Below are 21776 nucleotides of genomic sequence, written 5' to 3' on the forward strand. Positions count from 1 at the left end.
CATTTTTGACTTATCAAAGTAGCCACCTTGTGCAGATATAACAGCCAAACACACTTGTGGCATTCTTTCTACTAAGGAAATCAAATATTGTTCAGAAAGTTCTTCCCAACACTGTTGCAGAAGTTCCCACAAATCTGTTTCACTTGTAGGTTGCTTTGCTTTTCACCCTTCTGTCCAGTTCATTCCAAACCAGCTTGATGGGGTCTAAGTCTGGAGATTGCCATTCCATGATTTGAAGCCTACAGTCTTGTTTTTTTCTTCTAAGGTAGTTCTGACATAGCCTGGAGGTATATTTTAGGTCATTATCTTGCTGTAGGATTGGACTGACCAACTAGGCGTATACCAGACGGTATTGCATGGTGCTGCAAAATGCTGTGTTTGCAGTTTTGGTTCAGGGTCCCACTCACTCTGTGGAAGTTGCAGACTGGATCCAGCACCATCCATAGCCCCAGACCATCCCGCTTCCTCCTCCATGTTTGACAGTTGGTGTCACACACCGAGGAACCATCCTTTCACCTACTCGATGGCGTATAAAAACCCTGCGTGACGAACCAAAGATTTCAAATTTGATTCATCGGTCCATAAGACCTTCTTCCAGTCTTCAGTAGTCCACATGTCATGCTTCATGGCCCAGGCAAGCCTTTTTTTTCTTATTTTGCCATTTTAGCAATGGTTTTCTTACTGCCACTCGACCTGTGAAACCTGCAGCTCGAAGTCTTCTCTTCACAGTTGAAACTGAGACTTGCTTACTTCGACCAGTGTTAAGCTGTGCTTGAAGTTGTTGTCCTGTGAGCAGCCTATCACGCATGCTGTTGACTCTGAGAAACTTCTTCTGATTCTGTTGTGGCTTTAGGTCTGCCAGACCTCTTCCTGTCAGTTTCCAGGTGCCTTTTATTGGTATAGGAAACTGTACTCAATGACACCTTGGCTTTCTTTGCAATTTCTCTAAAGGAAAGACCTACACTTTAAAGGATTATAATGGTCTGTCTGTCGTCCTTTGTTAATTGCCTTTTTTCGCCAATATGAGAGCAATATTCTACTTCCTGCAGTACAATACTGTCCAAATAATCCTTAAGAGGGGGTAGTAACACAGTGTGTTCCAACACTGCTTTTATAAAGGGTGTTTTAAGTAATCAACAAAAGTTGGGACACCTGTAGGAATTGTTAGCATAAACTTTCACGGCTTAATTTACTTCCATTGCTGCAGAACAGATGTAAATTGTCAACCCATTACTTGTTCCCTGAAAAAGGCCTTTTAGTATTATTTGCAGTTTTTGGTAAACTAAACCATTTCTTTTTTACCTCTGGTAGTTTACTGCTTACCTTTGTACAGTTTCAGATCATTCACCTGACTTGAACTGCTTACATTTCAATAAAAACTGGAAAAAATGGGGGTGTTCCAAAACTTTTGACCGGGAGTGTATCTGAGGAAGAACAATAGGTTTTGTTGCCAAAGGCAAGCACACCTAATTAGAAAAGGTACAAACACTTAAGTGACTTTGCAGCTTCGCCGCATGGCCACCAAATATACTGCAAGCAGCAATGGCGGATTCTTCCACATTGTGAATAATAGTCCCTTTTGAAATGGTTCGCAAATTGTCACTGTAGAGAAAAATCTATGCTGTAGACATTGTGGGATTTGGATACTTTTTTGTTCCCCATGAGCAATAAGACATGCATACCAACGTTCAGACATGTTGGACTTATGGAGTGGAAATGCCATCACTTTTAAAATGTAAAATTTTGGCGTGGCCTGCAGAGCCATGTATGGGAAGTGGTTAGCCATTTGTGGTGTTACTCGTGGCCTATAGTTTGTGTGCCAAAATGTGGAAAATCTTTTACTAATGGGATACCAAATCGGAAATGCAACACCATCAAGATACACCAGGGCCTTTGGTTCAAGCCAAGGAGTGAGGGGTGGGGGCTTGGTCAGCCCACCCTTTTCTAGAAAGCCTTGTGTGCATCTCCCCAGGCTTGCGTGTGTCTGAGGCCTGGATGTGTCCATGAGAATTTGGAGCCCGCGCATGTAAGGGGAGGAAGGCAGACATTCATTGGCAGAAGCCCTGGCATTTAGCCAAGCATGCATATTTCAAATATTCATAAATGTTCTTTATACGTTCTTTTTGGCCTAGCAAAAAGAAAAACAAACAGGCTTTTGTTGTCACACATACTTGTTTGGGCTTGCGAGTCGGTTAAAGAGTAGTAGGCTAATGTTACATTTTGAGTGGATGGCGAGCGCGAGGCGCAGAAGTGGATGCCAATAAGATTCTGAATGGAAAGTTTACTTTAAAAAAGTTGCCAAATGGTTACATTGACAAGACCAAAGTGACCTGTGTGTTTTGTCTTTGTGAACTGAGCTATCATCGCCAATGGCCAAGCATACAGCTGATGCGAATTCTTCGCCTCGTCGTCAAAGCCAGGCAATTGCAATGTTAACACAAAAAAAAAAAAGAAAAAAAAAAACATTTGCACCAAGCAATCCGATCCACTTTTCATTGTTGATAAGAGCATTAAAATTAGAAAAAATGATGGGACGAAAAAAATTCAAGGGACATCGCTATCTGGCAGCAACTAGCTAAACATTTTACCAAATGAAGCCAATGTTAGGAAAAAAACGCCACAGGCCTACTCAATTACCGGCGAGTTTCCATGTAGCTATTTCAAAAGTAAATATGAAGAGGTCACGGCGAAGTGTAGCGTGAGACCATATTGCAGTGTTTCCCACAGATTAGAAACCTAATTGTGGCGGGGAGGGGTGGGGGTTGTCAGACGGGGGGGGGGGGGGGGGGGGGGGGGGGGGGGTCGTAATAATTCCTTCGTTAATAATTCTTTACAGTTAATTTGTTAGTAATTTGTTACATTAAATATTAATCCAAAATGATTCACACCTTCACAAAATTAACAACAACTAACATATTATTTCTGCATTATGCATGTAGCAACCCTAGTGCTAAACAACTATTTAACTGGTTGGCTCCATGACGCCGGGTAAGCTAGCTCTTGAGACTTCTCACCAAAAGAACGAAGGGGAAACTTCGAGTACTGTAATTAGCTCTGGATAAGAGCGTCTGCTAAATGACTAAATGTAAATCTGAGTAAGGTACCTCGCGAAAAGTAGCCTCAACTTTTCTCGACTTTTAGCTACGGCACTAATGCTGAAGGCTCGCTGATATAGCTGTCGGTCTTACTAGAACGGCATATGTATGCGTTGTTGTTGCTAACGTGTGCTGACGTTGTGACTGTGCATATGTGAGAAAGACGCATGAGTGACAGAGAGACGGAGGGAGAGCAGGGGAAAGGAAATGCAGCTGAACGAATACGCTGCGTGTTTTAACCTAAATAGCGATAAAAACAAATATTTTACGAAACGCAATGTGTGGCGGCCGGTGTTGATTCTGTGGCGCACCGCCACAAATTAGTCTATGTGTGGGAAACACTGATATTGACTAAAAAATTCCTTTGTTCACTGCCAACACTGCAAAGCTGAGTATAAATACAACTCCTCTACGAATCAAATGATGTACCACTTGAAGAACGTACATCCGACCCTGGTTAGTGGCGGTGCATCCTGCTCTTGGTGCTAGCACGGAGGAGCTGCGATGCACAACGAGCAGAGAAAATTACCCAACGGATCTGTAAGTCCATCGAGATGGATATGCTACCCTTAAGTATTGTTGAGGGCGAAGGTTTTTATGAAGCTTTGTTAATTAGCCGGAAAAAAACGAGGGTCAGTTGTGTTTGAACACAGGCTTCTAGCTGTCGGCTCCGCTTCTAGGAGTTACAGAAATAGTTGTTTTTCTTGTAATACCTAGTAAGGGGTCCCATTATCGTCCACCTAGTTCTCGACGCTCGTTAGCAATGTTACCAAAATGTCATTATACTACAAATTAAAAACGTTAGGCCTATGTCACAGCATCTATGTCACAGCATTATACTTTAATATATAGATACACACCTATATTATAACATTCCGGTATTGAAATCCAATCCGGATATGCCTAGAAATGTTACTTTCCTGATTTTAGCAGTTAGCCAGGGGGTCCCATTATCATCCACCCAACCACTTTCAATGGAGATCAGTTTGACGCTGCGGAAGGCAGATGCTACACATACGGTTTGAGAGCGTATTTACACACTCAAATCTCGAAGTAAGAAGCTGTAATTTGGTGTGCAGCATAATAAGATGTGTACATATCGATGAGTTACTTTCTTTTGTTGCTGCTGCATATTTTCTTTAAGAAATTAACGGAAGAAACGGTTGTGGACGATAATGGGGCCCCGAACGTTGGAGATTTAGTGGACGATAATAGGGCCCTTTACACTACAGATCTCAATGCGGAAACACGCTGTGTTTTTTCTATTTTCACTGCATTTTAATATAACCTATAAATTGTGAATTTTAATATAAAAATGTTAATGATTAATCGAAAATCAATCGTTAATTCTCCCGACGATCGATTAAGACAATTTAGTCGAATGCCCATCCCTAGTGTGAAATAAAACACAACAGTTAAAACAAACTGTTGTTTGACAAATACAATAACTGAATCTTACTGATAACAACAATGAATAAATAACTTCCAAGTTTTCCGGTTGACTTGGTTTTGGGTATGGCCACCGCAATGCTTGCTATATGCCAGACATTGTGGGTTTTTCAGACTTTTTTTGTTCCACATGAGCTGAAGACATGCATACCAACTTTCAGACATTTGGGCCTGATAGGGTCAAAATGCCATCCTTTTTGAAAATGACAACTTTGAGGCATTTTCTATAGGGCCACCTATGCTCTGGTCAGGCCCATGCTTTCTAATAAGTGTAAGTCTGGTCTTAGTTTAATTATGCCAAAGAAGAAAACATGACCAAGCTGTGTTTGGTTGATTTAAAGTTGACTGTCAAATGTTTAAAAGGCAAAAAGAGAAGTTTGGATTGTTATCAATTAGCAGGTGTATTATCAAGGTGGTTTCATCCTTGTCAATTTGATTTCATTGAGTTTCAGGAGGTCACAGACAACTTTGAAATCTAAACGTCAAGTTGTTGATGTATCCCGTGGCGGGTGTGTTGATAGAGTTGTGCTAAATTGATTGGGATGTTGGCCTGTGTGGAAACACTAAGAGGGAAAACATTACATTAAAACATGCACAAATGTATGCTTTGCACAAGTATTGTGTGCAGTATAGGGCTGTCAACGAAATATTCTAAATTCAAATATATATTTGAATAGTGGTTAAAAACTGAATTTCGAATGTGAAAATTAATATTAGAATGTTAAAAAAAACAACCGCAGCAGCAGCGACGGGGCGTCTGTCTGCTTAGCGGGTGGGCGCGCGCCTGAGTCACTGCTTGACAGTTGATTTGCGTGGAAGATGGCAGAAAGTGCTGAACCCAGCTTGACCGCTGCAGAGAAAGTGATTGTAACCCCCAAAAATCTATTGATGTCTGGAAATATTTTGGATTTTGGTCAGTTGATGGTAAACTTGTAGAGCCTACAGCTAAAGTAGTGTGTAAACTATGTAAGCTAGAGTTAGCTTACCATTCAACAACTAGCAACTAGAGGCTACATCTCCATGTTTACCACAGCACAGCTCGCTCGGAGTGTTCAATGTCAGTTCTATAGACCTTTTTTGAAACGTAAACGATAACAGACCAGTTTAGAACGCAAGGCCCTGAACTACATCCGGTTAGCGCATCTCATACATTAGTTGCTAACTACTTTACCATCGCGTTAACATGACTAGCGCATATTACCATAAATTAACTGTCTGTGAATAGCAGCGACACATCGATTAGTGTCCCCTAACCGACCCACTGGATCAGATTGTTATTTATTTTAGACTATAATTTATTTTAGGCTGATCTGAAATTGATAGCCTACCTAAGGTAGAGCTAGAGCTAATCTATCCCGATGTCTACCACCATTTCAAATAGTAGCTACATTAGCCTACCAAATACTATTTGGTAGAGTGCGTTTACTGTCAGTAAATAGGTTATTGGAGCCTAAAAGTCTGATGCCTACAACTAAGTCTGATCCCTACAGCAATTTTTTTTTTATGGGAGTCAACAAACAATGTAGGCATATTAAGATACAGATGGTTAGACCAGCTATGATGCCTGCATACTAAATGCAACGGTCGGTAAAGGTGTGCAGCGGGTAGGCTGTATCTGCTAATTACTTGTTGAATAACTGCTGTGAAATTGTAGTAAATAATAAATGCACCGATAAATGTTCAATATGATCTGCTGTTTTTACATCACACACCTGTCATTTCTGAACCCAGTGTATGGTCGAGGGTTAAAAAAACAGGTGGATATGAGAGTTAACCATAGCCTAGCCATAGTTAGCCATAGACTACTCATGCAGTGTCAGATCCGATCCACAACCGTTTTATCTCTACTGAAGTAGCCTACATTTATTGTTCAGGTGGATCCTTGCCTGTGGCTCAAATTCATTTCAGTAACCTAAGCCTGGACACATCGCCACTGGTGCTAGGCACGATTGGAAATTCCTTTCCATGACCAGTTATGGCACCCCAAACCACCTTTTTAAGGCACCCAGATAGCAAACTTAATTGAAACTATGCTGAATCAACATTCCGCTTTCAACGCCAATTTCATTGAACCAACGCCAGACCATGTTGACCCATCATAATTTTCACCCTTATTTAATATTGAAACAACGTTGAAAACACAACCAAAATCAATGCTATTCTAACGGTATTTCCACCAATATGAGCTACTATTGAAACAACGTTGAAAGCTATTATTTAGCTACAGCAGCAACCCAGTCATCTCGTTGTCCCGTTTTTATAGGAAATGTAAACTTGTTGACAACTTGTTCGTCCCCAATCTCGACGAACAGCCAAACACAGCAACAATTGACATTGTTTAAAAAATCATTTGCCACTGTAACTTGCTCACTACTTCCTTCTGAACTAGCTGACTTCCATCAAAACAATCATTCGCGCGTCTGAAACCGGAAGCTTTCAAGGGCCAAACTTGACGAATGAAAATTCTAGAATGTTCATCAAAAAAGGTCTGTACTGTAAAACTTTAATGTTATTAATATGTTTCAGTCACTGAATGAAGCCTGCTATATTTGGGCAAGAATCGCAACCTTAAATTGCTTGCACTAAACTCTTGATCAGAATACAGCATTTGTTTATTGTTGTCGTTCATTTTACACCGCTATGCGCAGAGAGCGGGACGGTGCGTGAGAGAGAAAGAAGAGTGCGAGTGAGAGGCCAAGGTCTGCGGTCTTGGCCATTGGTTCATTTACTTATTTTTGTGTAGGTAATATGTTGTCAAATATGTTTTAAACTTAAATAAATTAGGCCTACCTACAGTATACAAGTAGTTATGTTTCGTTGTATTAATTTGTCCTGTTAATGACGTACCTAATGTGCAACCAGAAATTCGAATACATGTGTTTGTTTTTTTTTAAGGGAATATTCGATACGTCATTTTTGAGCAATTTTGACAGTCCTAGTGCAGTAAAATGTGTAATAGGTGAACTATGCTTAGCACTAATCGGACAAGGTGTTTGATGAACAAAATGCGTTGTACAATGCCGTAAGACATGTTTTGTAAAGGATGATTGGGTGTTAATGTGCTGTAAGTGTATTTTTAATCTTTGCGATAGTGTAGTTATCGTGAAATGCAAAGTAAAAATAATAAGCCATGTATTTACCAGTGTAGGGAATGGGTTGGCTAAAATCAGCCAGGTTGAAGTTGAGATCTTAGTTGTCAGCATAGTATCATTCTCTGTGTTCAGCAAGGTCAGGGTTTGGTTTGACAGGGTTCCTGTAATGACAAAGGTACAGGTAAAAATGATGGATAGCTAATAATGAATGGCTGTCCAATGAAACAATTACAGGCTATTCTTAAGAACAAATGGAAATCTTACAGGTTTAATTGTAGCTGATAATGGGGATATGTGTTTGATGTGGATGAGAACATGTAGCCTTCTGATGTTTGTGTGATAGATTGTACACAACTTGGGTAGTGTTTGGCCATGGAGTATTTTGACAGGTGTGTAGAGTTGGAACTCTTGGATGCAGTGGCTTGTAGGTTGACAATGTTGTAAGCTTTGACATTACATTAAAACATGTATTTGAGGGAGGAAATGTTAAGGGGATTTATTTGAAACAACAGGGAAATGTTTTTAAGGAAAAAGCTGTGTAAATTGACATTTAAGCAACAGGTTCAATTTTAGTTAATCAGAGCATATTTGTAAATACACCACTGTGTCATTTTTACCACGTTCAACGCAGTCTGAAATTTGTTTTCAAATTTCAAAGTTTTAAAATGTCCTTCTTGCTGCGTACCTTTTACCGTCTATGGCGAGGTGACTCAATAGGCGGATCCGGACCTAGACGCAATACAATTAAGTTTTCATTGGTGCCTGATTTTGTGCTATAGCCTATATTTTTTTCCTACTAGATGTGCTTTATATCTTCCGTGTCCAATCTAAAGCTCCATCAGGAATCACTCACTCAACATTGGCCGCAACCTGTGGGTCACGCAGGTTGTGTGTGTCATTCACAACAACGCAGGCTCATCGATTTGCCAACGGTACCTGTTTCTTCTTTAGCGAAAATCATGGCGAGACAAACCCTTAAAGCGAAAAGTTGATTCCAAAAATTGCAAATTTCAGACAGAGTGGGCTGACAAGTATGTATTTGTGCTGCCGGTGGGGATGAATTAGGATAAACATCGAAGGAAATGTGGGAATTAGGTAAACTGAAACACGGAATGTGGTGTATAATTATATGAAATGTATGATGAAAATTTGCTAGCAATTTTGCACAAACAAATACCAAGAATAGGTTGCAGCAGTTTGTCTTTTGACTACACTTGCGAAATCCGCTAATGGGACTGAGCTCGAATGGCTTCGGCGACTTTTTATAGTACAAAATCGCTATCATTAAAAAGGAGATGCAGTCTTTCGTCAGCCCCTCCCTCAAGCAAAAACCCGGCGTGCGTGACGCTGAGCGTCCGTGGGAGGGACATAATCGCAACATTTATCCAATGACCGTATAGTTTCGAAACACAAAAAAAAATCTGTTCAAAGCAGCCCCAATCAAGTCCCTGGACGCTGGGCTTCAACAGAGAAATACACTGTGACGCTACCGGAAAGTATGAGAAGGAAATCGAGTAAGTCTACCTGCTACTATAATGTATCTGATTCTGAACGAACGCGTCTTCAAAATGAACGTGTTCTAACACATTTAAAATGTTAACACAATAGTAAATATTTGACCATACATTTTTTTGACATTTTAGGGGAAGCCGAGCTTCCCTTGCAGTCTTAAAGAAATCGCCTACTGTCATGGATTTTATTGGGAAGGTGACCGTACACAGCTTGTGGCAAGTAGAACAAACTACCTCTAAAAAGTAAGAACCTACAGGCCTTGTCCTCCATTGATCCTGTGGTGAGGGGCCATTCCCAGGCTGTTACTCAGCTGAAGGAGTTGGCTAGGATCATCAACATTTAGTGCCCTTAGAGGTGGCCAGGAAGAATAGGAAGGAGTAAAACCAGAAGAAGTGCTAGATAATTTAATAAGAGTTTATGTCTCTGGAAAAAAAATTAAATTGAATATTACAAATTAGTTTTGGTGTATTTTGATCTTCAGAATGTCATTTTACTCTGTGCATATAGGGGTGGGCCAGGGATATCAGGAGGTTGGTGGCAATGTAAGTATATGGATATTTGCCGTGGGGTGAGGGCTGAAATTACTTCTCTCTTTTTTGACCATACATGTGTTTGCATCCCTGCAAATAAATCTGCCATATTGTATGCCACATTCCTCTTGGCTAAATATCAAATTGAAAGACATGTATCCTACACACATACTACGTTTCAAGTCAATTGGAGCCATGGTTTATGAGGAGTAGATTTATGTAGTTTCGGACAAATCTTTATTGTACAGAGAAATCCAATATGGCGGCTGTTATAGGTTCTTGAGGCTTCTCTAGGGCCTATGCTGAAAATCAAGGAGTGAGTGGGGGCTTGGTCAGCCCACATTGTCCTGAAATGTTGCGTGTGCGTCTCGCCAAGCTTGTGCGTGTCAGGGAAAGGCTGAGTGTGTGAGAATGTGGAGTGCACGTGTGCTGAGGAGCAGGGGAGACATTTCATTGGAAATGTCTCTATAGATTAGCCAAGTATGCATGTTTCAAATATTCACAAATCTACTTTTCACCTTAGTCAACTTTCTCAGATTTGTGTTCTAAACATTCTCAAGAGTCTTCATATGAACTTGTGATTGAATCACAGTATCAGTTTTTGGCCGGCGGATGTGTAAAGCATTTTTTTTGCGTTAGCAATACATTTGATTTGCTTTATATCATCAATCATTTTTGGAGGTATAAAGTTGCCTTTGCTCATTGTAACATATTGTAGTGTCACCGATATACCAACTTTGGTGTTGATATTAGGGATGTAACGATATCAAAATCTCACGGTAAGATACAGTTTCGATATTGACCTCACGGTACGATATTTATTGCGATATTGTGGAAAAGCTCACGGTATTGTTAAATAGCTCACAATAGTGTTTGTGAGGATAATAGCAAAAAAAATACTGAAATGTATTCTGCTTTTGCCAGTCAACAGGCAATTTATTGTTGTATTTATGACTAAAATGAGCCTGCGACGGCATTTGATACTTCGGCTCAAGCTTGGCCACTAACCTTTTAAATCCTTTGCCATCTACTGCAGAAAAGGGACAAAAATCACACTCTATGTATTCCGCGATGTACCTCGTGATTTCTTGAGCCCTTGCGCTGTTGTGTGGCATAGTTGTTGAAAATGCCTCCTTCAGGGTTTTTTGACCGGAGATTACTTTCTTTGTGAGAGAAGCTGCAAACTTTTCGGGATGATGGGTTGTCAGATGACTTTGCATGTGGCTTGTGTTTCCCGTGTTGTATCGCAGTTTACTGTGGCAGTGCTTGCACATAAACCATTGTCTGTCCACCACCTTCCCTCCTTTTGAGTTTTTTGAAACGGCGAAACCAAAATTTTTCCAGACATCTGATTTAAAAGCTGCAGGGGCTGGCACAATCTCAACTTCGGGGTTGTTGTTTTCATCCTTACAAAACATCGAGACACGTTTACCACCGCGATAGCGCAATATCGTCAATATCGTTACATCCCTAGTTGATATCTCAAAGATTTGCTGAGATTTGAGAAAACTTCCTGTTTGGTTGCTTTGTTGCAGATTTTGATGCTGTACCGGACAAACGGTTTCGAAAATCAAAAATCTGTTGAAGAATTGAGTGAAGATTGCTCTGACGTGTGCCAATTCAGGGGAAGATTGGACCAGAATTGAAGGAGGAGAAGCAAAAAAACGTGTTTCCTTAATCTATATTGTACAGAAAAGAACCTTTAACAGCCGCCATATTGGATTTGAGACTTTTTTGTTCCGCATGAGCAATAAGGCATGTATACAACATTTCAGAATTTTGGGGAAAATGGCATCACTTTGAAAATGGTCAAATTGGGGTGTGGCCTGTAGCGCCACTTTCTGTCTGAAGTGACCCATGTTTGATATGGTAGTTACTAATATGCTGCAGTTTCTACATGCCAAATTTCACAACTTTTTACAGTTCTGGTCTTGGGGCTGACTCCCATAGGACTACCATAATAATACCACCATTAACAATAGGGTTCCCTCCTACCGGACGAACCCTAAATACAGCTGCAGGCAGCAATGGCGGGTTCCTCCTCAACATTGCAAACCATTACTAAATTTACATGACACAGACATGTCTTTCATACATGTACACAACATTTCAAGACAATTGGAATTGCTGATTTTAAGTCATTTAAATGTTTTTAAAAAAAAATGTTCCCCATTGGCAATAAGGCATGCGTACCAACTTTCAGACATCTTGGCCTGATGGGATAAAAATGCCACCCTTTTGAAAGTGACAACTTTGAAGCGTGTTCTGTCAGGCCACCCGTGCTCTGGTCAGGCCCATCATGCAGAAATCCATTCTTTAAAAGCTTTGATTACAACAATAACTTTATGAAAGTGAGGATACACTTTACTAAAGGAAGTGTGTGTAGGTAATGTGCTACTAATGCTTGCTCTGCCCACACACTTTCCCAATCCATGCTGTTTCCCTCTTTCCCAGCGCAGGTCACACCAAAGCATAAATGCGGCGGCTGCATGAGGATTAGAAGTAGCCCAAAAAACATACCCCAACACAGAAACACCGTTTTCAAAATTCCCCAAAACTGGTTAAAAATCCATGGTTATAGGAACTCTACCTGAATTGGAAGTCAGATGGCTGAGCGGTTAGGGAATCAGGCTAGTAATCTGAAGGTTGCCAGTAGGGCTGCACGATTTATCTAATTAAGATCACGATTTCGGCTTCCCACGATCAAATTCACGTGATCGAGCGATTATTTTAAATGCGTAATTCCATTAATAGAACGCTCGGTATCAAAGTTATTTTTTGCAAAGCCAATCTAGCGCTCCGTAAACCAATAGGCGCGTTCGACATCGGCTGCGGCTGCATGAAACAACCAGCGAGAGTTGCCACTTGCAGTCGGGGAGGAGTTATAAACGGCTCTTCAAAGTCTGGAAATTTGTCATTTCATGTACTGGGCTATGATAAACTCTTTCTCCAATCTGCAGGCTGCAGCCGGCTGTGGTGCTGCATGGAGTCGAATACACCTAATGTCTGATCACGAGATGTTCCCTGCACCACTCAGCTTAGTTTCTAGATGTAGATGGTTACAGAGGACGGGCCCCGTCCGCACTAGCCCGAGTAAATTTAGAAACACATACATATGTCTGCGTTTGCACCTCCCATCTACACTAATGCGGCGTATTTGGACACTGAAAACTGAGCTTTTCGAATACGCTCTCCTAGCCGGAGACATTTGAAAACGCCGGGTTCGCGTAGTAGTGTGGACGGGGCAGAGCCATGGAAAAAGGCTCTGGGACGGGGTCCACGGAGCCTTTCAGATACGATGACGTTCAGTTGCCATGGCATTGGGGGTAGCTTTCGCTCTATAGCTATAATGTCAAGATGAACATGGAAGGTGAAACAAAGTGAAAGAGTATGTAAACGGCACCGTGGCGGGAGGGAGGGGCAGGAATTGCGTAACCATGAAAACAATTGTCATGTACCCGTGTTAGTGTGGACGGCAAACATTTGGAAAACGATATGAAAACGCTAGTGTGGACGGAGATCGTTTTCAATTCGAATATGCGTATTTGTATTTACCCGGGCTAGTGTGGACGGGGCCAGAGTAACGTGAGGAAAATTCCACGATAGCAGTTGGTGATAAGGTACTATCTTAACAAAGAAAACAAAAAAACCTACCTGTGACCTGGGGCTGGGCGATAAATCATCAATCAAAAAAATAATTATCGAAGTGATGACTTCCCTCAATAAACATATTGTAACATTAATTCATTGGGTGTGCTTTGCCTTTGGCAAGGGCACAACCATTGTTATCTCACATATTATTATTGTTTATTTTCGTGCCCCCAAGGCTCAGTCAATATTTGGAATACATACACAACGTCGATGTCAAAAGGTTCGTCTTGGTCACGATTGCGTTGGTTCTATTGGGATTTATGTTCCGTTGCACGGTTTAGGTTTTGATTAAGTTTTTGTGGTAAAAGTGAAGCTAACGGTGGCTAACTTGCTAGCCACAGTCACTGACGCTACTAACGTCACTAACATCACGAAATATCGCGTGATTACCTCTAGCAGAACATTATTTTTGCAGCTCGTTAACTTCTTGGAGATAGCTAGGCTAGGCTAACTGCTTGACTGCAAGGCAGCTGCAGAAAAGCCACAAGCAAAGAGGCCAGGGTGATAACTACTATTTACTAATTTGACTTTGTGATATGAAACACAATTGTGAAGTTTAATGTACAATATAAGCTGTTATAAGGAAGTAGTTACATCTACTTTAGGAAACAGTAGTCTACCATTTCACTGAAGCATTTGCATCATGACATTAGCCTCTGTTGCCCGGGCAACACCATACTACAGCGGTCTATGATGCATCTGTTTTCAATTGTTAAAACAAACATTCCTCACAAATATATTTTCGTTGTAGGATTTATTATGACATTAGATTACAAGTAAACGATTTGTTGGTGAAATTATCTTTACCTGTGGTTTCAAACCAGTGTAGCTCACTGCAATGCTGTACTGTAGCCTAGTCTACTAGCTAAAAAAACATCTCCACAGCTGTTTACAGTGCAGTAGGTAGGAAGTCAAACGGCGGCACATGTTCGGCACTACCCTTACTTAAATCAAGTCTTTCAGGTGAAACTATCTGACTAGTGACTACTAACCTGAACTCCATTGCCACAGCCTAAACTTTGTCAATCTGTTCATGAAAATAATTCATTTCAGCCTACACCGTACAACGGAAGTAACGTTAAATCGAATTCGACCAACGCTCTGGCTACTACTACAGATCTGTGGTCTATCGTTTTAATTATTGTTATCAAATGTAAATATAAATATCTATATCGATAGTTTTTTACCCGTATCGCCCAGCCCTACTGTGACCTGCCTTTGATCATCAACTAGTCTTTTCTGCATAGTTCTGAAATGTTCTCATTTGGTTACATTCTGTTATGGAATATTCGTTTTTTATTGATTGTATATTTTGAGTTTTATTCACATCCATTCTGCAGGTACAATGCATTGTGACAATAAAATGTGATTAGGTTAAAATCAACAAATAATCGTGATAATTAATCGTGATCTCAATATTGATCAAAATAATCGTGATTACCATTTTGTCTATAATCGTGCAGCCCTAGTTGCCAGTTTGATTCCCGGCTGTGCCAAATGACATTGTGTCCTTGGGCAAGACACTTCACCCTACATGCCTCGGGGGAATGTCCCTGTACTTACTGTAGGTCGCTCTGGATAAGAGCGTCTGCTAAATGACTAAATGTAAATGTAATTAACATCTCTCTAGAGTCTCAGTCATACACAACTGACAAGAGTCGTGCAGGGTACTGGACAAAGGTAGAGCTAATGTCCAGCTGTTTGCAAGTGTACCTTGTGATGGTACAGCAGCTTGACAATACTTTATCATGGTCAGATTCTCTGATCCCATTAAACTACACAACATGCACAATCAGGGTGACCAACATCATTATCTTAACCAAAAAACAATAACATTACACACATTTAAGTGAACAAACACAACAACTGAAATCCCTCGCACAGCTGTTGTAACCAAACATTTTTCTACTTCTATTTGCGTTTTTGGTGTGCACTGCATACTATACTACTATACATGCAACGATTTAGAACATCAAATATCCTTTGATAATTTCAGTGAGGGTTGCTTCGATGATGTTTGCCAATTCTGGGGAAGATTGGAAACAAATTGTAGGATGAGTAGGCTTTCAAAGGTTTTTGATAAAACCGGAATTTGCGGAAAATCTATATAACCGGGTGTTGACCCCATAAGATGTGTTGAACTCGTCTTGATCCAGGGAATCCAATGGTACCTCATTTTTGAAAATCGGTCATACAATTCAAAAGTTTTGTCTGCAAAGTCCAAAATCGAGCCACTGACTTTTTGACCTATTGAGCCATTTCATGGAGAGATATAATAACAATAAGAATAAGTTTCGTTGCTTGGCCACCAAAGGTAGAAACACAATAGGTGGTTTTGCTGCTTGGCCACTAATAATAATAATAAGAAGAAGAAAAGGTAAAAATGCAATAGGTGGCTAATTAAAATAATTGCATAGTGGCATATACGGTGTTCACAGTAACAGCTTCTCACAGTGACTTCATGATCATTTTTCTCTAGACCACACTGAGCTCGTCAGTGTGGGGGGCGGTAAATGCAGCCACTGGAAACTCCAACTGGGGTTCCGATCCTAGCAGCATTTGGGGTGACACCCATAACTCCAACATTGGCTTCTGGGATGAGGCAGTGAAAGAGGCCTCCCTGCCCCCTCCCCCTGCTACCAAAAAAGGCAACCCTCCAAAGAACAACAAGGGGAATGCAAACTTGAGGTACCCACTGCAGTGTCTTTCTCTCAATTTCTCTCGTCCTTTCCCACCCTTCTTTTGTAGACCAGGACTTGTTTCTCTCCCTTCATTGTTCAAGATACATGGGTTTACATGCAGTTCTTTGAACTGACATTTTAGTGGTGTGTATAATTTCTCCCATTATGCGTCTGTGCAGTAACTCGGTCAGTGGGCGTGCCAACAAGAAGGTGGATGAAGAGGAGAAGCTGCTCAAGCTGTTTCAGGGGGTCAATAGGAGCCAGCAGGACGGCTTCATGCAGTGGTGTGAACATACTCTGCATATGCTCAACACCGCCAACAACCTGGATGGTAAATTGGTCCAACGCACTAATCTGACTAGTTCACTGGTTCATTGTAAATAAAAACAGCTTCAGCTTTATTACATTAAAAACAAAACATGTTTTTACGTGGTGAGTTATGGTTTGTGTAAAGCTTAAAAGAAATACAATTCAAATGACCCTACCCAACTCTTGTCAATGTACTAACAAGGTGTTTTGTGAAGCATGCTATATACAGTGCCCTCCAAAAGTATTGGAACAGTGAGGCGAATTCCTTTATTTTTGCTGTAGACTGAAAACATTTGGGCTTGACATCAAATAATGAACGTGAGACCAGAGATCAACGTTTCAGCTTTTATTTCCAGGTATTTACATCAGGATCTGATGCACAACTAAGAAAATATCACATTTTGTTTGAATCCACCCATTTGTCATGTGAGCAAAAGTATTGGAACAGATATACTTAAAACATATTTAAGTGAATAAGACTTAATATTTAGTTGCAAATCCTTTGCTTTCAATAACTGCAGCAAGTCTGTGACCCATTGACGTCACCAAACTTTTGCATTCTTCCTTTTTGATGCTTTCCCAGGCTTTCACTGCAGCCTCTTTCAGTTGTTGTTTGTTTTGTGGGGTTCCTCCCTTCAGTCTCCTCTTAAGCAGGTAAAATGCATGCTCTATAGGGTTTAAGTCTGGAGATTGACTTGGCCAGTCTAATACCTTCCATTTCTTGCCCCTGATGAACTCCTTTGTTGTTTTGGCAGTGTGTTTTGGGTCGTTATCTTGCTGCATGATGAAGGCTCTGCCAATCAGTTTGGTTGCATCTTTCCTTAAATTGGCAGACAAAATGTTTCTGTAGACTTCCGCGTTCATTTTGCTGCTGCCATCATGTGTTACATCCTCAATGAAGATTAATGAGCCCGTCCTAGAAGAAGCCATGCAAGCCCAAGCCATGACATTACCTCCACCGTGTTTCACAGATGAGCTTGTGTGTTTGGGATCATGAGCAGTTCCTTTCTTTCTCCAAACTTTAGCCTTTCCATCACTTTGGTAAAAGTTAATCTTTGTCTCATCAGTCCATAAAACTTTGTCCCAGAATTTTTGAGGTTCATCTCTGTACTTTTTGGCAAATTCCAGCCTGGCCTTCCTATTCTTCTTGCTAATGAGTGGTTTGCATCTTCTGGTGTAGCCCTTGTACTTTTGTTCATGAAGTCTTCTGCGAACAGTAGATAGTGATACCTTCACTCCTGCCATCTGGAGGTTGTTGCTGATCTCACTAACAGTTGTTTTAGGGTCTTTCTTTACAGCTCTCACAATGTTTCTGTCATCAACTGCTGATGTTTTCCTTGGTCTACCTGTTCGACGTCTGTTACTTAGTACACCAGTAGTTTTCTTCTTCTTCAGGACATTCCAAATGGTTGTACTGGCTATGGCCAATGTTTCTGCAATGGCTCTGATTGATTTTCCATCTTCTCTAAGACTCACAATTGCTTGTTTTTCACCCAAAGACAGCGCTCCGGTTTTCATGTTGTTTTCACCTCTGAATACAGTCTGCATAGACAAAACCTATCTTACCCAATCTGAACCTGAGTGTAGACATTCAGTGGTATTTATTGATTGAATAATGTATGTAATAGGACACACCTGGGCAACAAAACACACCTGTCAGTCATATGTTCCAATACTTTTGCTCACGTGACAAATGGGTGGGTTCGAACAAAAAGGTGATATTTTCGAATTTGTGCATCAGATCCTGATGTAAATACCTGGAAATAAAAGCTGAAACGTTGATCTCTGGTTTCACATTCATCGTTTGATGTCAAGCCCAAATGTTTTCAGTCTACAGCAAAAATAAAGGAATTGGCCTCACTGTTCCAATACTTTTGGAGGGCACTGTATATTCTTCTTTTTTGTTGTTGTCTGTAAGTACAGTAGAACAGCGTAGATACAGTGCTGTAATAGCCATGTACATTGCCATTTTATTCATTTAACAGACACTAATCCAAGTTACATGTAGAAAATACTGCAGAAGATCAAGGATCAGAAGTACATCATTCTACAGTATTTTGGTGGTCAGTCAAAGAGCAGTTGCCACATTGCAAAGTAACCACATCTCAGCTACCAGGCATGGTGGACATAAATAAACTTTTCCACTGTGGGCTTCATATATATTTTATAAACTAGAGAGATTGTGCTGTCTGTTAAGAAGCTTCAAACCTATCTGCATAAACTTATTTAGCTATTTTTGTTGCAATTTAAAGTAGCCGCCTTTACACCACATATTCAGGGTGGGAATGTTGTTTCTTTATGATGCCTTGCAGTATGAACCGGAACAGGGGGTACGGCATACTGCTGACTGAACAGGTAGTCACAGAGCCGAATTGGCATTTAACTAAAAGGGAAAGCTGGCATGGCAGGACTACACAAACACTAGATGCCACATCTCTGGTTCCGGGTTAAAAATGCCTTTTTTGTTTTATTAAACAAAATTATCTACTGGGGTTACTATGCTTTGTATTGCATACATTTACGTAACTACAGTAAATGCTATTTGTAAGTGCTAGCTAGTTGACTTACCGTAGCCCTACCCTCCAAATCATCAGGCCCTAACTGATGGCAGAACTATTGGTAATGCTTTTTATTAAAAAAATATTTTGGATGGACATGCCAACCAAACCATGACTGGATAAGTATCCTGCCTCCCATTCTGTCCTTCCCGTGTCCAGTGCCCACATTTGCATCCTTCCTGAAGGAAGTGGACTCTCCATACGAGGTGCACGATTATGTCCGGGCGTACCTGGGGGACACGCCTGAGGCCAAGGAGTTTGCCAAGCAGTTCCTGGACCGCCGTGCCAAGCAGAACGCCAACCAGCAGAAACAGGCTGGCCAAAACCAGCAGCAGCAGGTGAGGGGGAGTTTGAATAGCATTTTTAGAATGAACAACATATTTAAGTCACTAACCAAGCTTTAGGTATAAAGTGCCTAATGAGTTTGGCCAAGTAAATCAATTACTGGGGCTTTGTTTTATCTCCCAGTCCCCCCAAAATAACAGCAACTTGGCATCTTTGAAGGTCAGGAAGGGGGAAACGTAACGTCTGTGGGGCACCTGTTACACTATGTAAAACGACATCTCAATGTCCCTATTTAGGATTATTTCCCAGCAATAGTAAACGTTTTTGCAACTGTTTCCCAGGATTCGGTGTGGGGTGGAACAGAGCCCTCATCTGTGTTTCAGTCCAACCACACCAGCCTACAGCAGCCACGCTTTGAGACAGTCACCTCAGGGAAGAAGAAGAAAAAACAGAAGATGGTCCGCGCAGACCCAAGCCTGCTTGGTGAGGGGAAACTTTTGAGTGCTGTTAGATAAATCAGCTTTTCCTTTACCACTGTACTTACTGTAGGTGGCGCTAAAAGACTTGCAGTGACCTCCATACAAGACATAAAACTGCATTCACCTCCATGTACCTTTTTGTATGTCTCTTATGGTTTTTATACTTTTCTCAGGTTTTTCTGTGAATGCGTCATCTGAACGGTTAAACATGGGTGAGATTGAGACGGTGGAGGACTTTTGAGGGACTGCTGCCAACTCCACTGACTATATCAACTCGGATCGGCTGCCATTTTACCGCCAACTTCGAAATCCTGTATCTTTATTTTTTTTGTTAAAACTTTTATTCCAGAGGCAGGGGTCCGTCTATCACTGTCAGTCCAAAAACATCATTTTTAACCCTTTCAGGGAAAGGGAGAACAAATATTAAAACATCCAATTTCAGAGGGCGCACGGGGAACCACACAAAGCAGTGGAACGGAGAAGAAGTTTAGTCCATCTTTCATTGGTCTGTCCATCAATAACCTGCAATAACACTTCCAAATTACAGTTATTCCCAATGGACTTTTACAGAGGTGGCCATATGGATTGAGTGGTGGGGAAAGAAGTTTCTGGAAAGTGTCTGGATTTTTTTGTATTATTTATTGAAAGTTTCCAAACTCCTTCAATTTCTTTTCTATATTCCCCTTTAAACTCCTAATTTCTGCCGGTTGTTTTTGGATCAAGATGGCAAGTAGCATCCAAGATTTGTGCCCATATATGTCCTGTTTTAAGGACATGTTTAAAGTTCCAAGTAGTTATCTATTTCTTGTAAAATACTAGGCTGTTTAAAGAATAAACTTTCAATTCTGCATCTGTATTATAATATATAGAAATGAACTGTTGGAGTCATACTTTTTTATTGCAGTATGAAATAAAGCAGTCTCTTGTGTGGGCTGTTTACACCTCTTTTTTGTCTGTATGAACCGTCGGCAATAGTTGTTTGTCGAACTACATGCACATTAACAGAATTAATTTAAATAATTATTTACTAAACTTAACTGGGTGCAAATACAGCCTTTGGCGTACTTTCGCTTAATATTAAAATGTTACTGATTAAAGGGAGGATCGGTAATGTTGAAACACACTGTCATATCTGCTGAAATAAACTTCACATCCTGAAGTCAAACAGTAAATCTAAAGGTTTGACTGTAAAATGTAATAAAATCCAATATATATTGCAGGACTAAATACGACTAATGTAGTTCGGACCCATCTTAATGATTGGTTGTCATTCGGACCAAAGGGCACTACCTGGCAATAGTTAGGCAGCACGTTCAGGTGTTTTGGGGGAGTGGCTTTGAAGGGATGGGGTGGGATATTTTCAAACAAGCCAGAATTGCTAGGTTTGCAAATCTTGCCGATCCTGCTTTTAATTTCACTGCAGTAAATCGTTTTGGTCATCTGCATCACTGATTCATGTTTAATTATGGGCTTCTCTTTAGAGTTGTTTACAAAAATGAGTAAACCACAAATCAAGGATTCAAAGTGCTATATTTGGGTCTCTCCCTTGCTTGTGTGAGACAGGTACTAGGTATGTTCTTCTGCCAGACTTACCTCTAGCATCCAGAGGGGGCACGAGGAACACAGCTGCCAATAATTCAGAGACAGACCAGGGAAAGTGGTGCCGTAACCTTGGCCAGTAAGTAACCATCCATAACCAAGTTAGAAGTGAATTCAGGACAAGTGACTTGGTGAACGAGTACTAATGGGGTAGGGGAGAGGGGGACTAGACTGACTGAAATTTGAAATCAGCAGATGAATACAACCAAGTGAGAGAGAAAGTTTGGTCAGCATGTAGTGGGTGGACCTTCAGCTGAGGTGTTGACAAAGTCTTCACTGTCCAGACAGTTATCCCCATTCCCCTCCTAACCCTCTCACCTTCCAGTCTACCCCTCTTTACTTCATCTTCACTCAGACTCAGTCTTACTAAACCCGTTTTATAGGTGCTTCAGTCCACTGTGCTCCTACTCTCCTCCCAGGAACCATGATTCCCAACAGCAGTTTTGGCAGGCCCCTTGTCTTCATTATAGGCCTGTTGGTGGCCACTGTCAACACAGGTAAGTCTCTTAACTGGCTGGGACTTTAATATTTTGGCC

The 21776-nt window shown here is 40.9% G+C and overlaps 2 protein-coding genes across 8 annotated transcripts in view; both read left to right on the plus strand.

Moving 5' to 3' along the window:
* gigyf2 (GRB10 interacting GYF protein 2) overlaps positions 1-20585 on the plus strand; it is a 68731-nt gene extending 48146 nt beyond the window's left edge. For all 7 annotated transcript variants that reach the window (XM_047018189.1, XM_047018191.1, XM_047018190.1 and 4 more), the window contains exons 25-29: positions 15809-16017; positions 16190-16341; positions 19037-19215; positions 19504-19645; positions 19815-20585. In XM_047018189.1, coding sequence (XP_046874145.1) covers positions 15809-16017; positions 16190-16341; positions 19037-19215; positions 19504-19645; positions 19815-19882 — 750 coding nt within the window. In that variant the 3' untranslated portion in view covers positions 19883-20585. The remainder of the gene's footprint in view (positions 1-15808; positions 16018-16189; positions 16342-19036; positions 19216-19503; positions 19646-19814) is intronic.
* A 413-nt stretch (positions 20586-20998) lies between these two features.
* The window catches only part of snorc (secondary ossification center associated regulator of chondrocyte maturation), a 41575-nt gene continuing 40797 nt past the window's right edge, over positions 20999-21776 (plus strand). Inside the window, exon 1 of the mRNA XM_047018199.1 lies at positions 20999-21737. Within this exon, the coding sequence (XP_046874155.1) occupies positions 21665-21737 (73 nt within the window). The 5' untranslated portion in view covers positions 20999-21664. The remainder of the gene's footprint in view (positions 21738-21776) is intronic.

This window comes from Hypomesus transpacificus, unplaced genomic scaffold (assembly GCF_021917145.1).
Source record: "Hypomesus transpacificus isolate Combined female unplaced genomic scaffold, fHypTra1 scaffold_96, whole genome shotgun sequence".
NCBI classification, from domain to species: Eukaryota; Metazoa; Chordata; class Actinopteri; order Osmeriformes; family Osmeridae; genus Hypomesus; species Hypomesus transpacificus.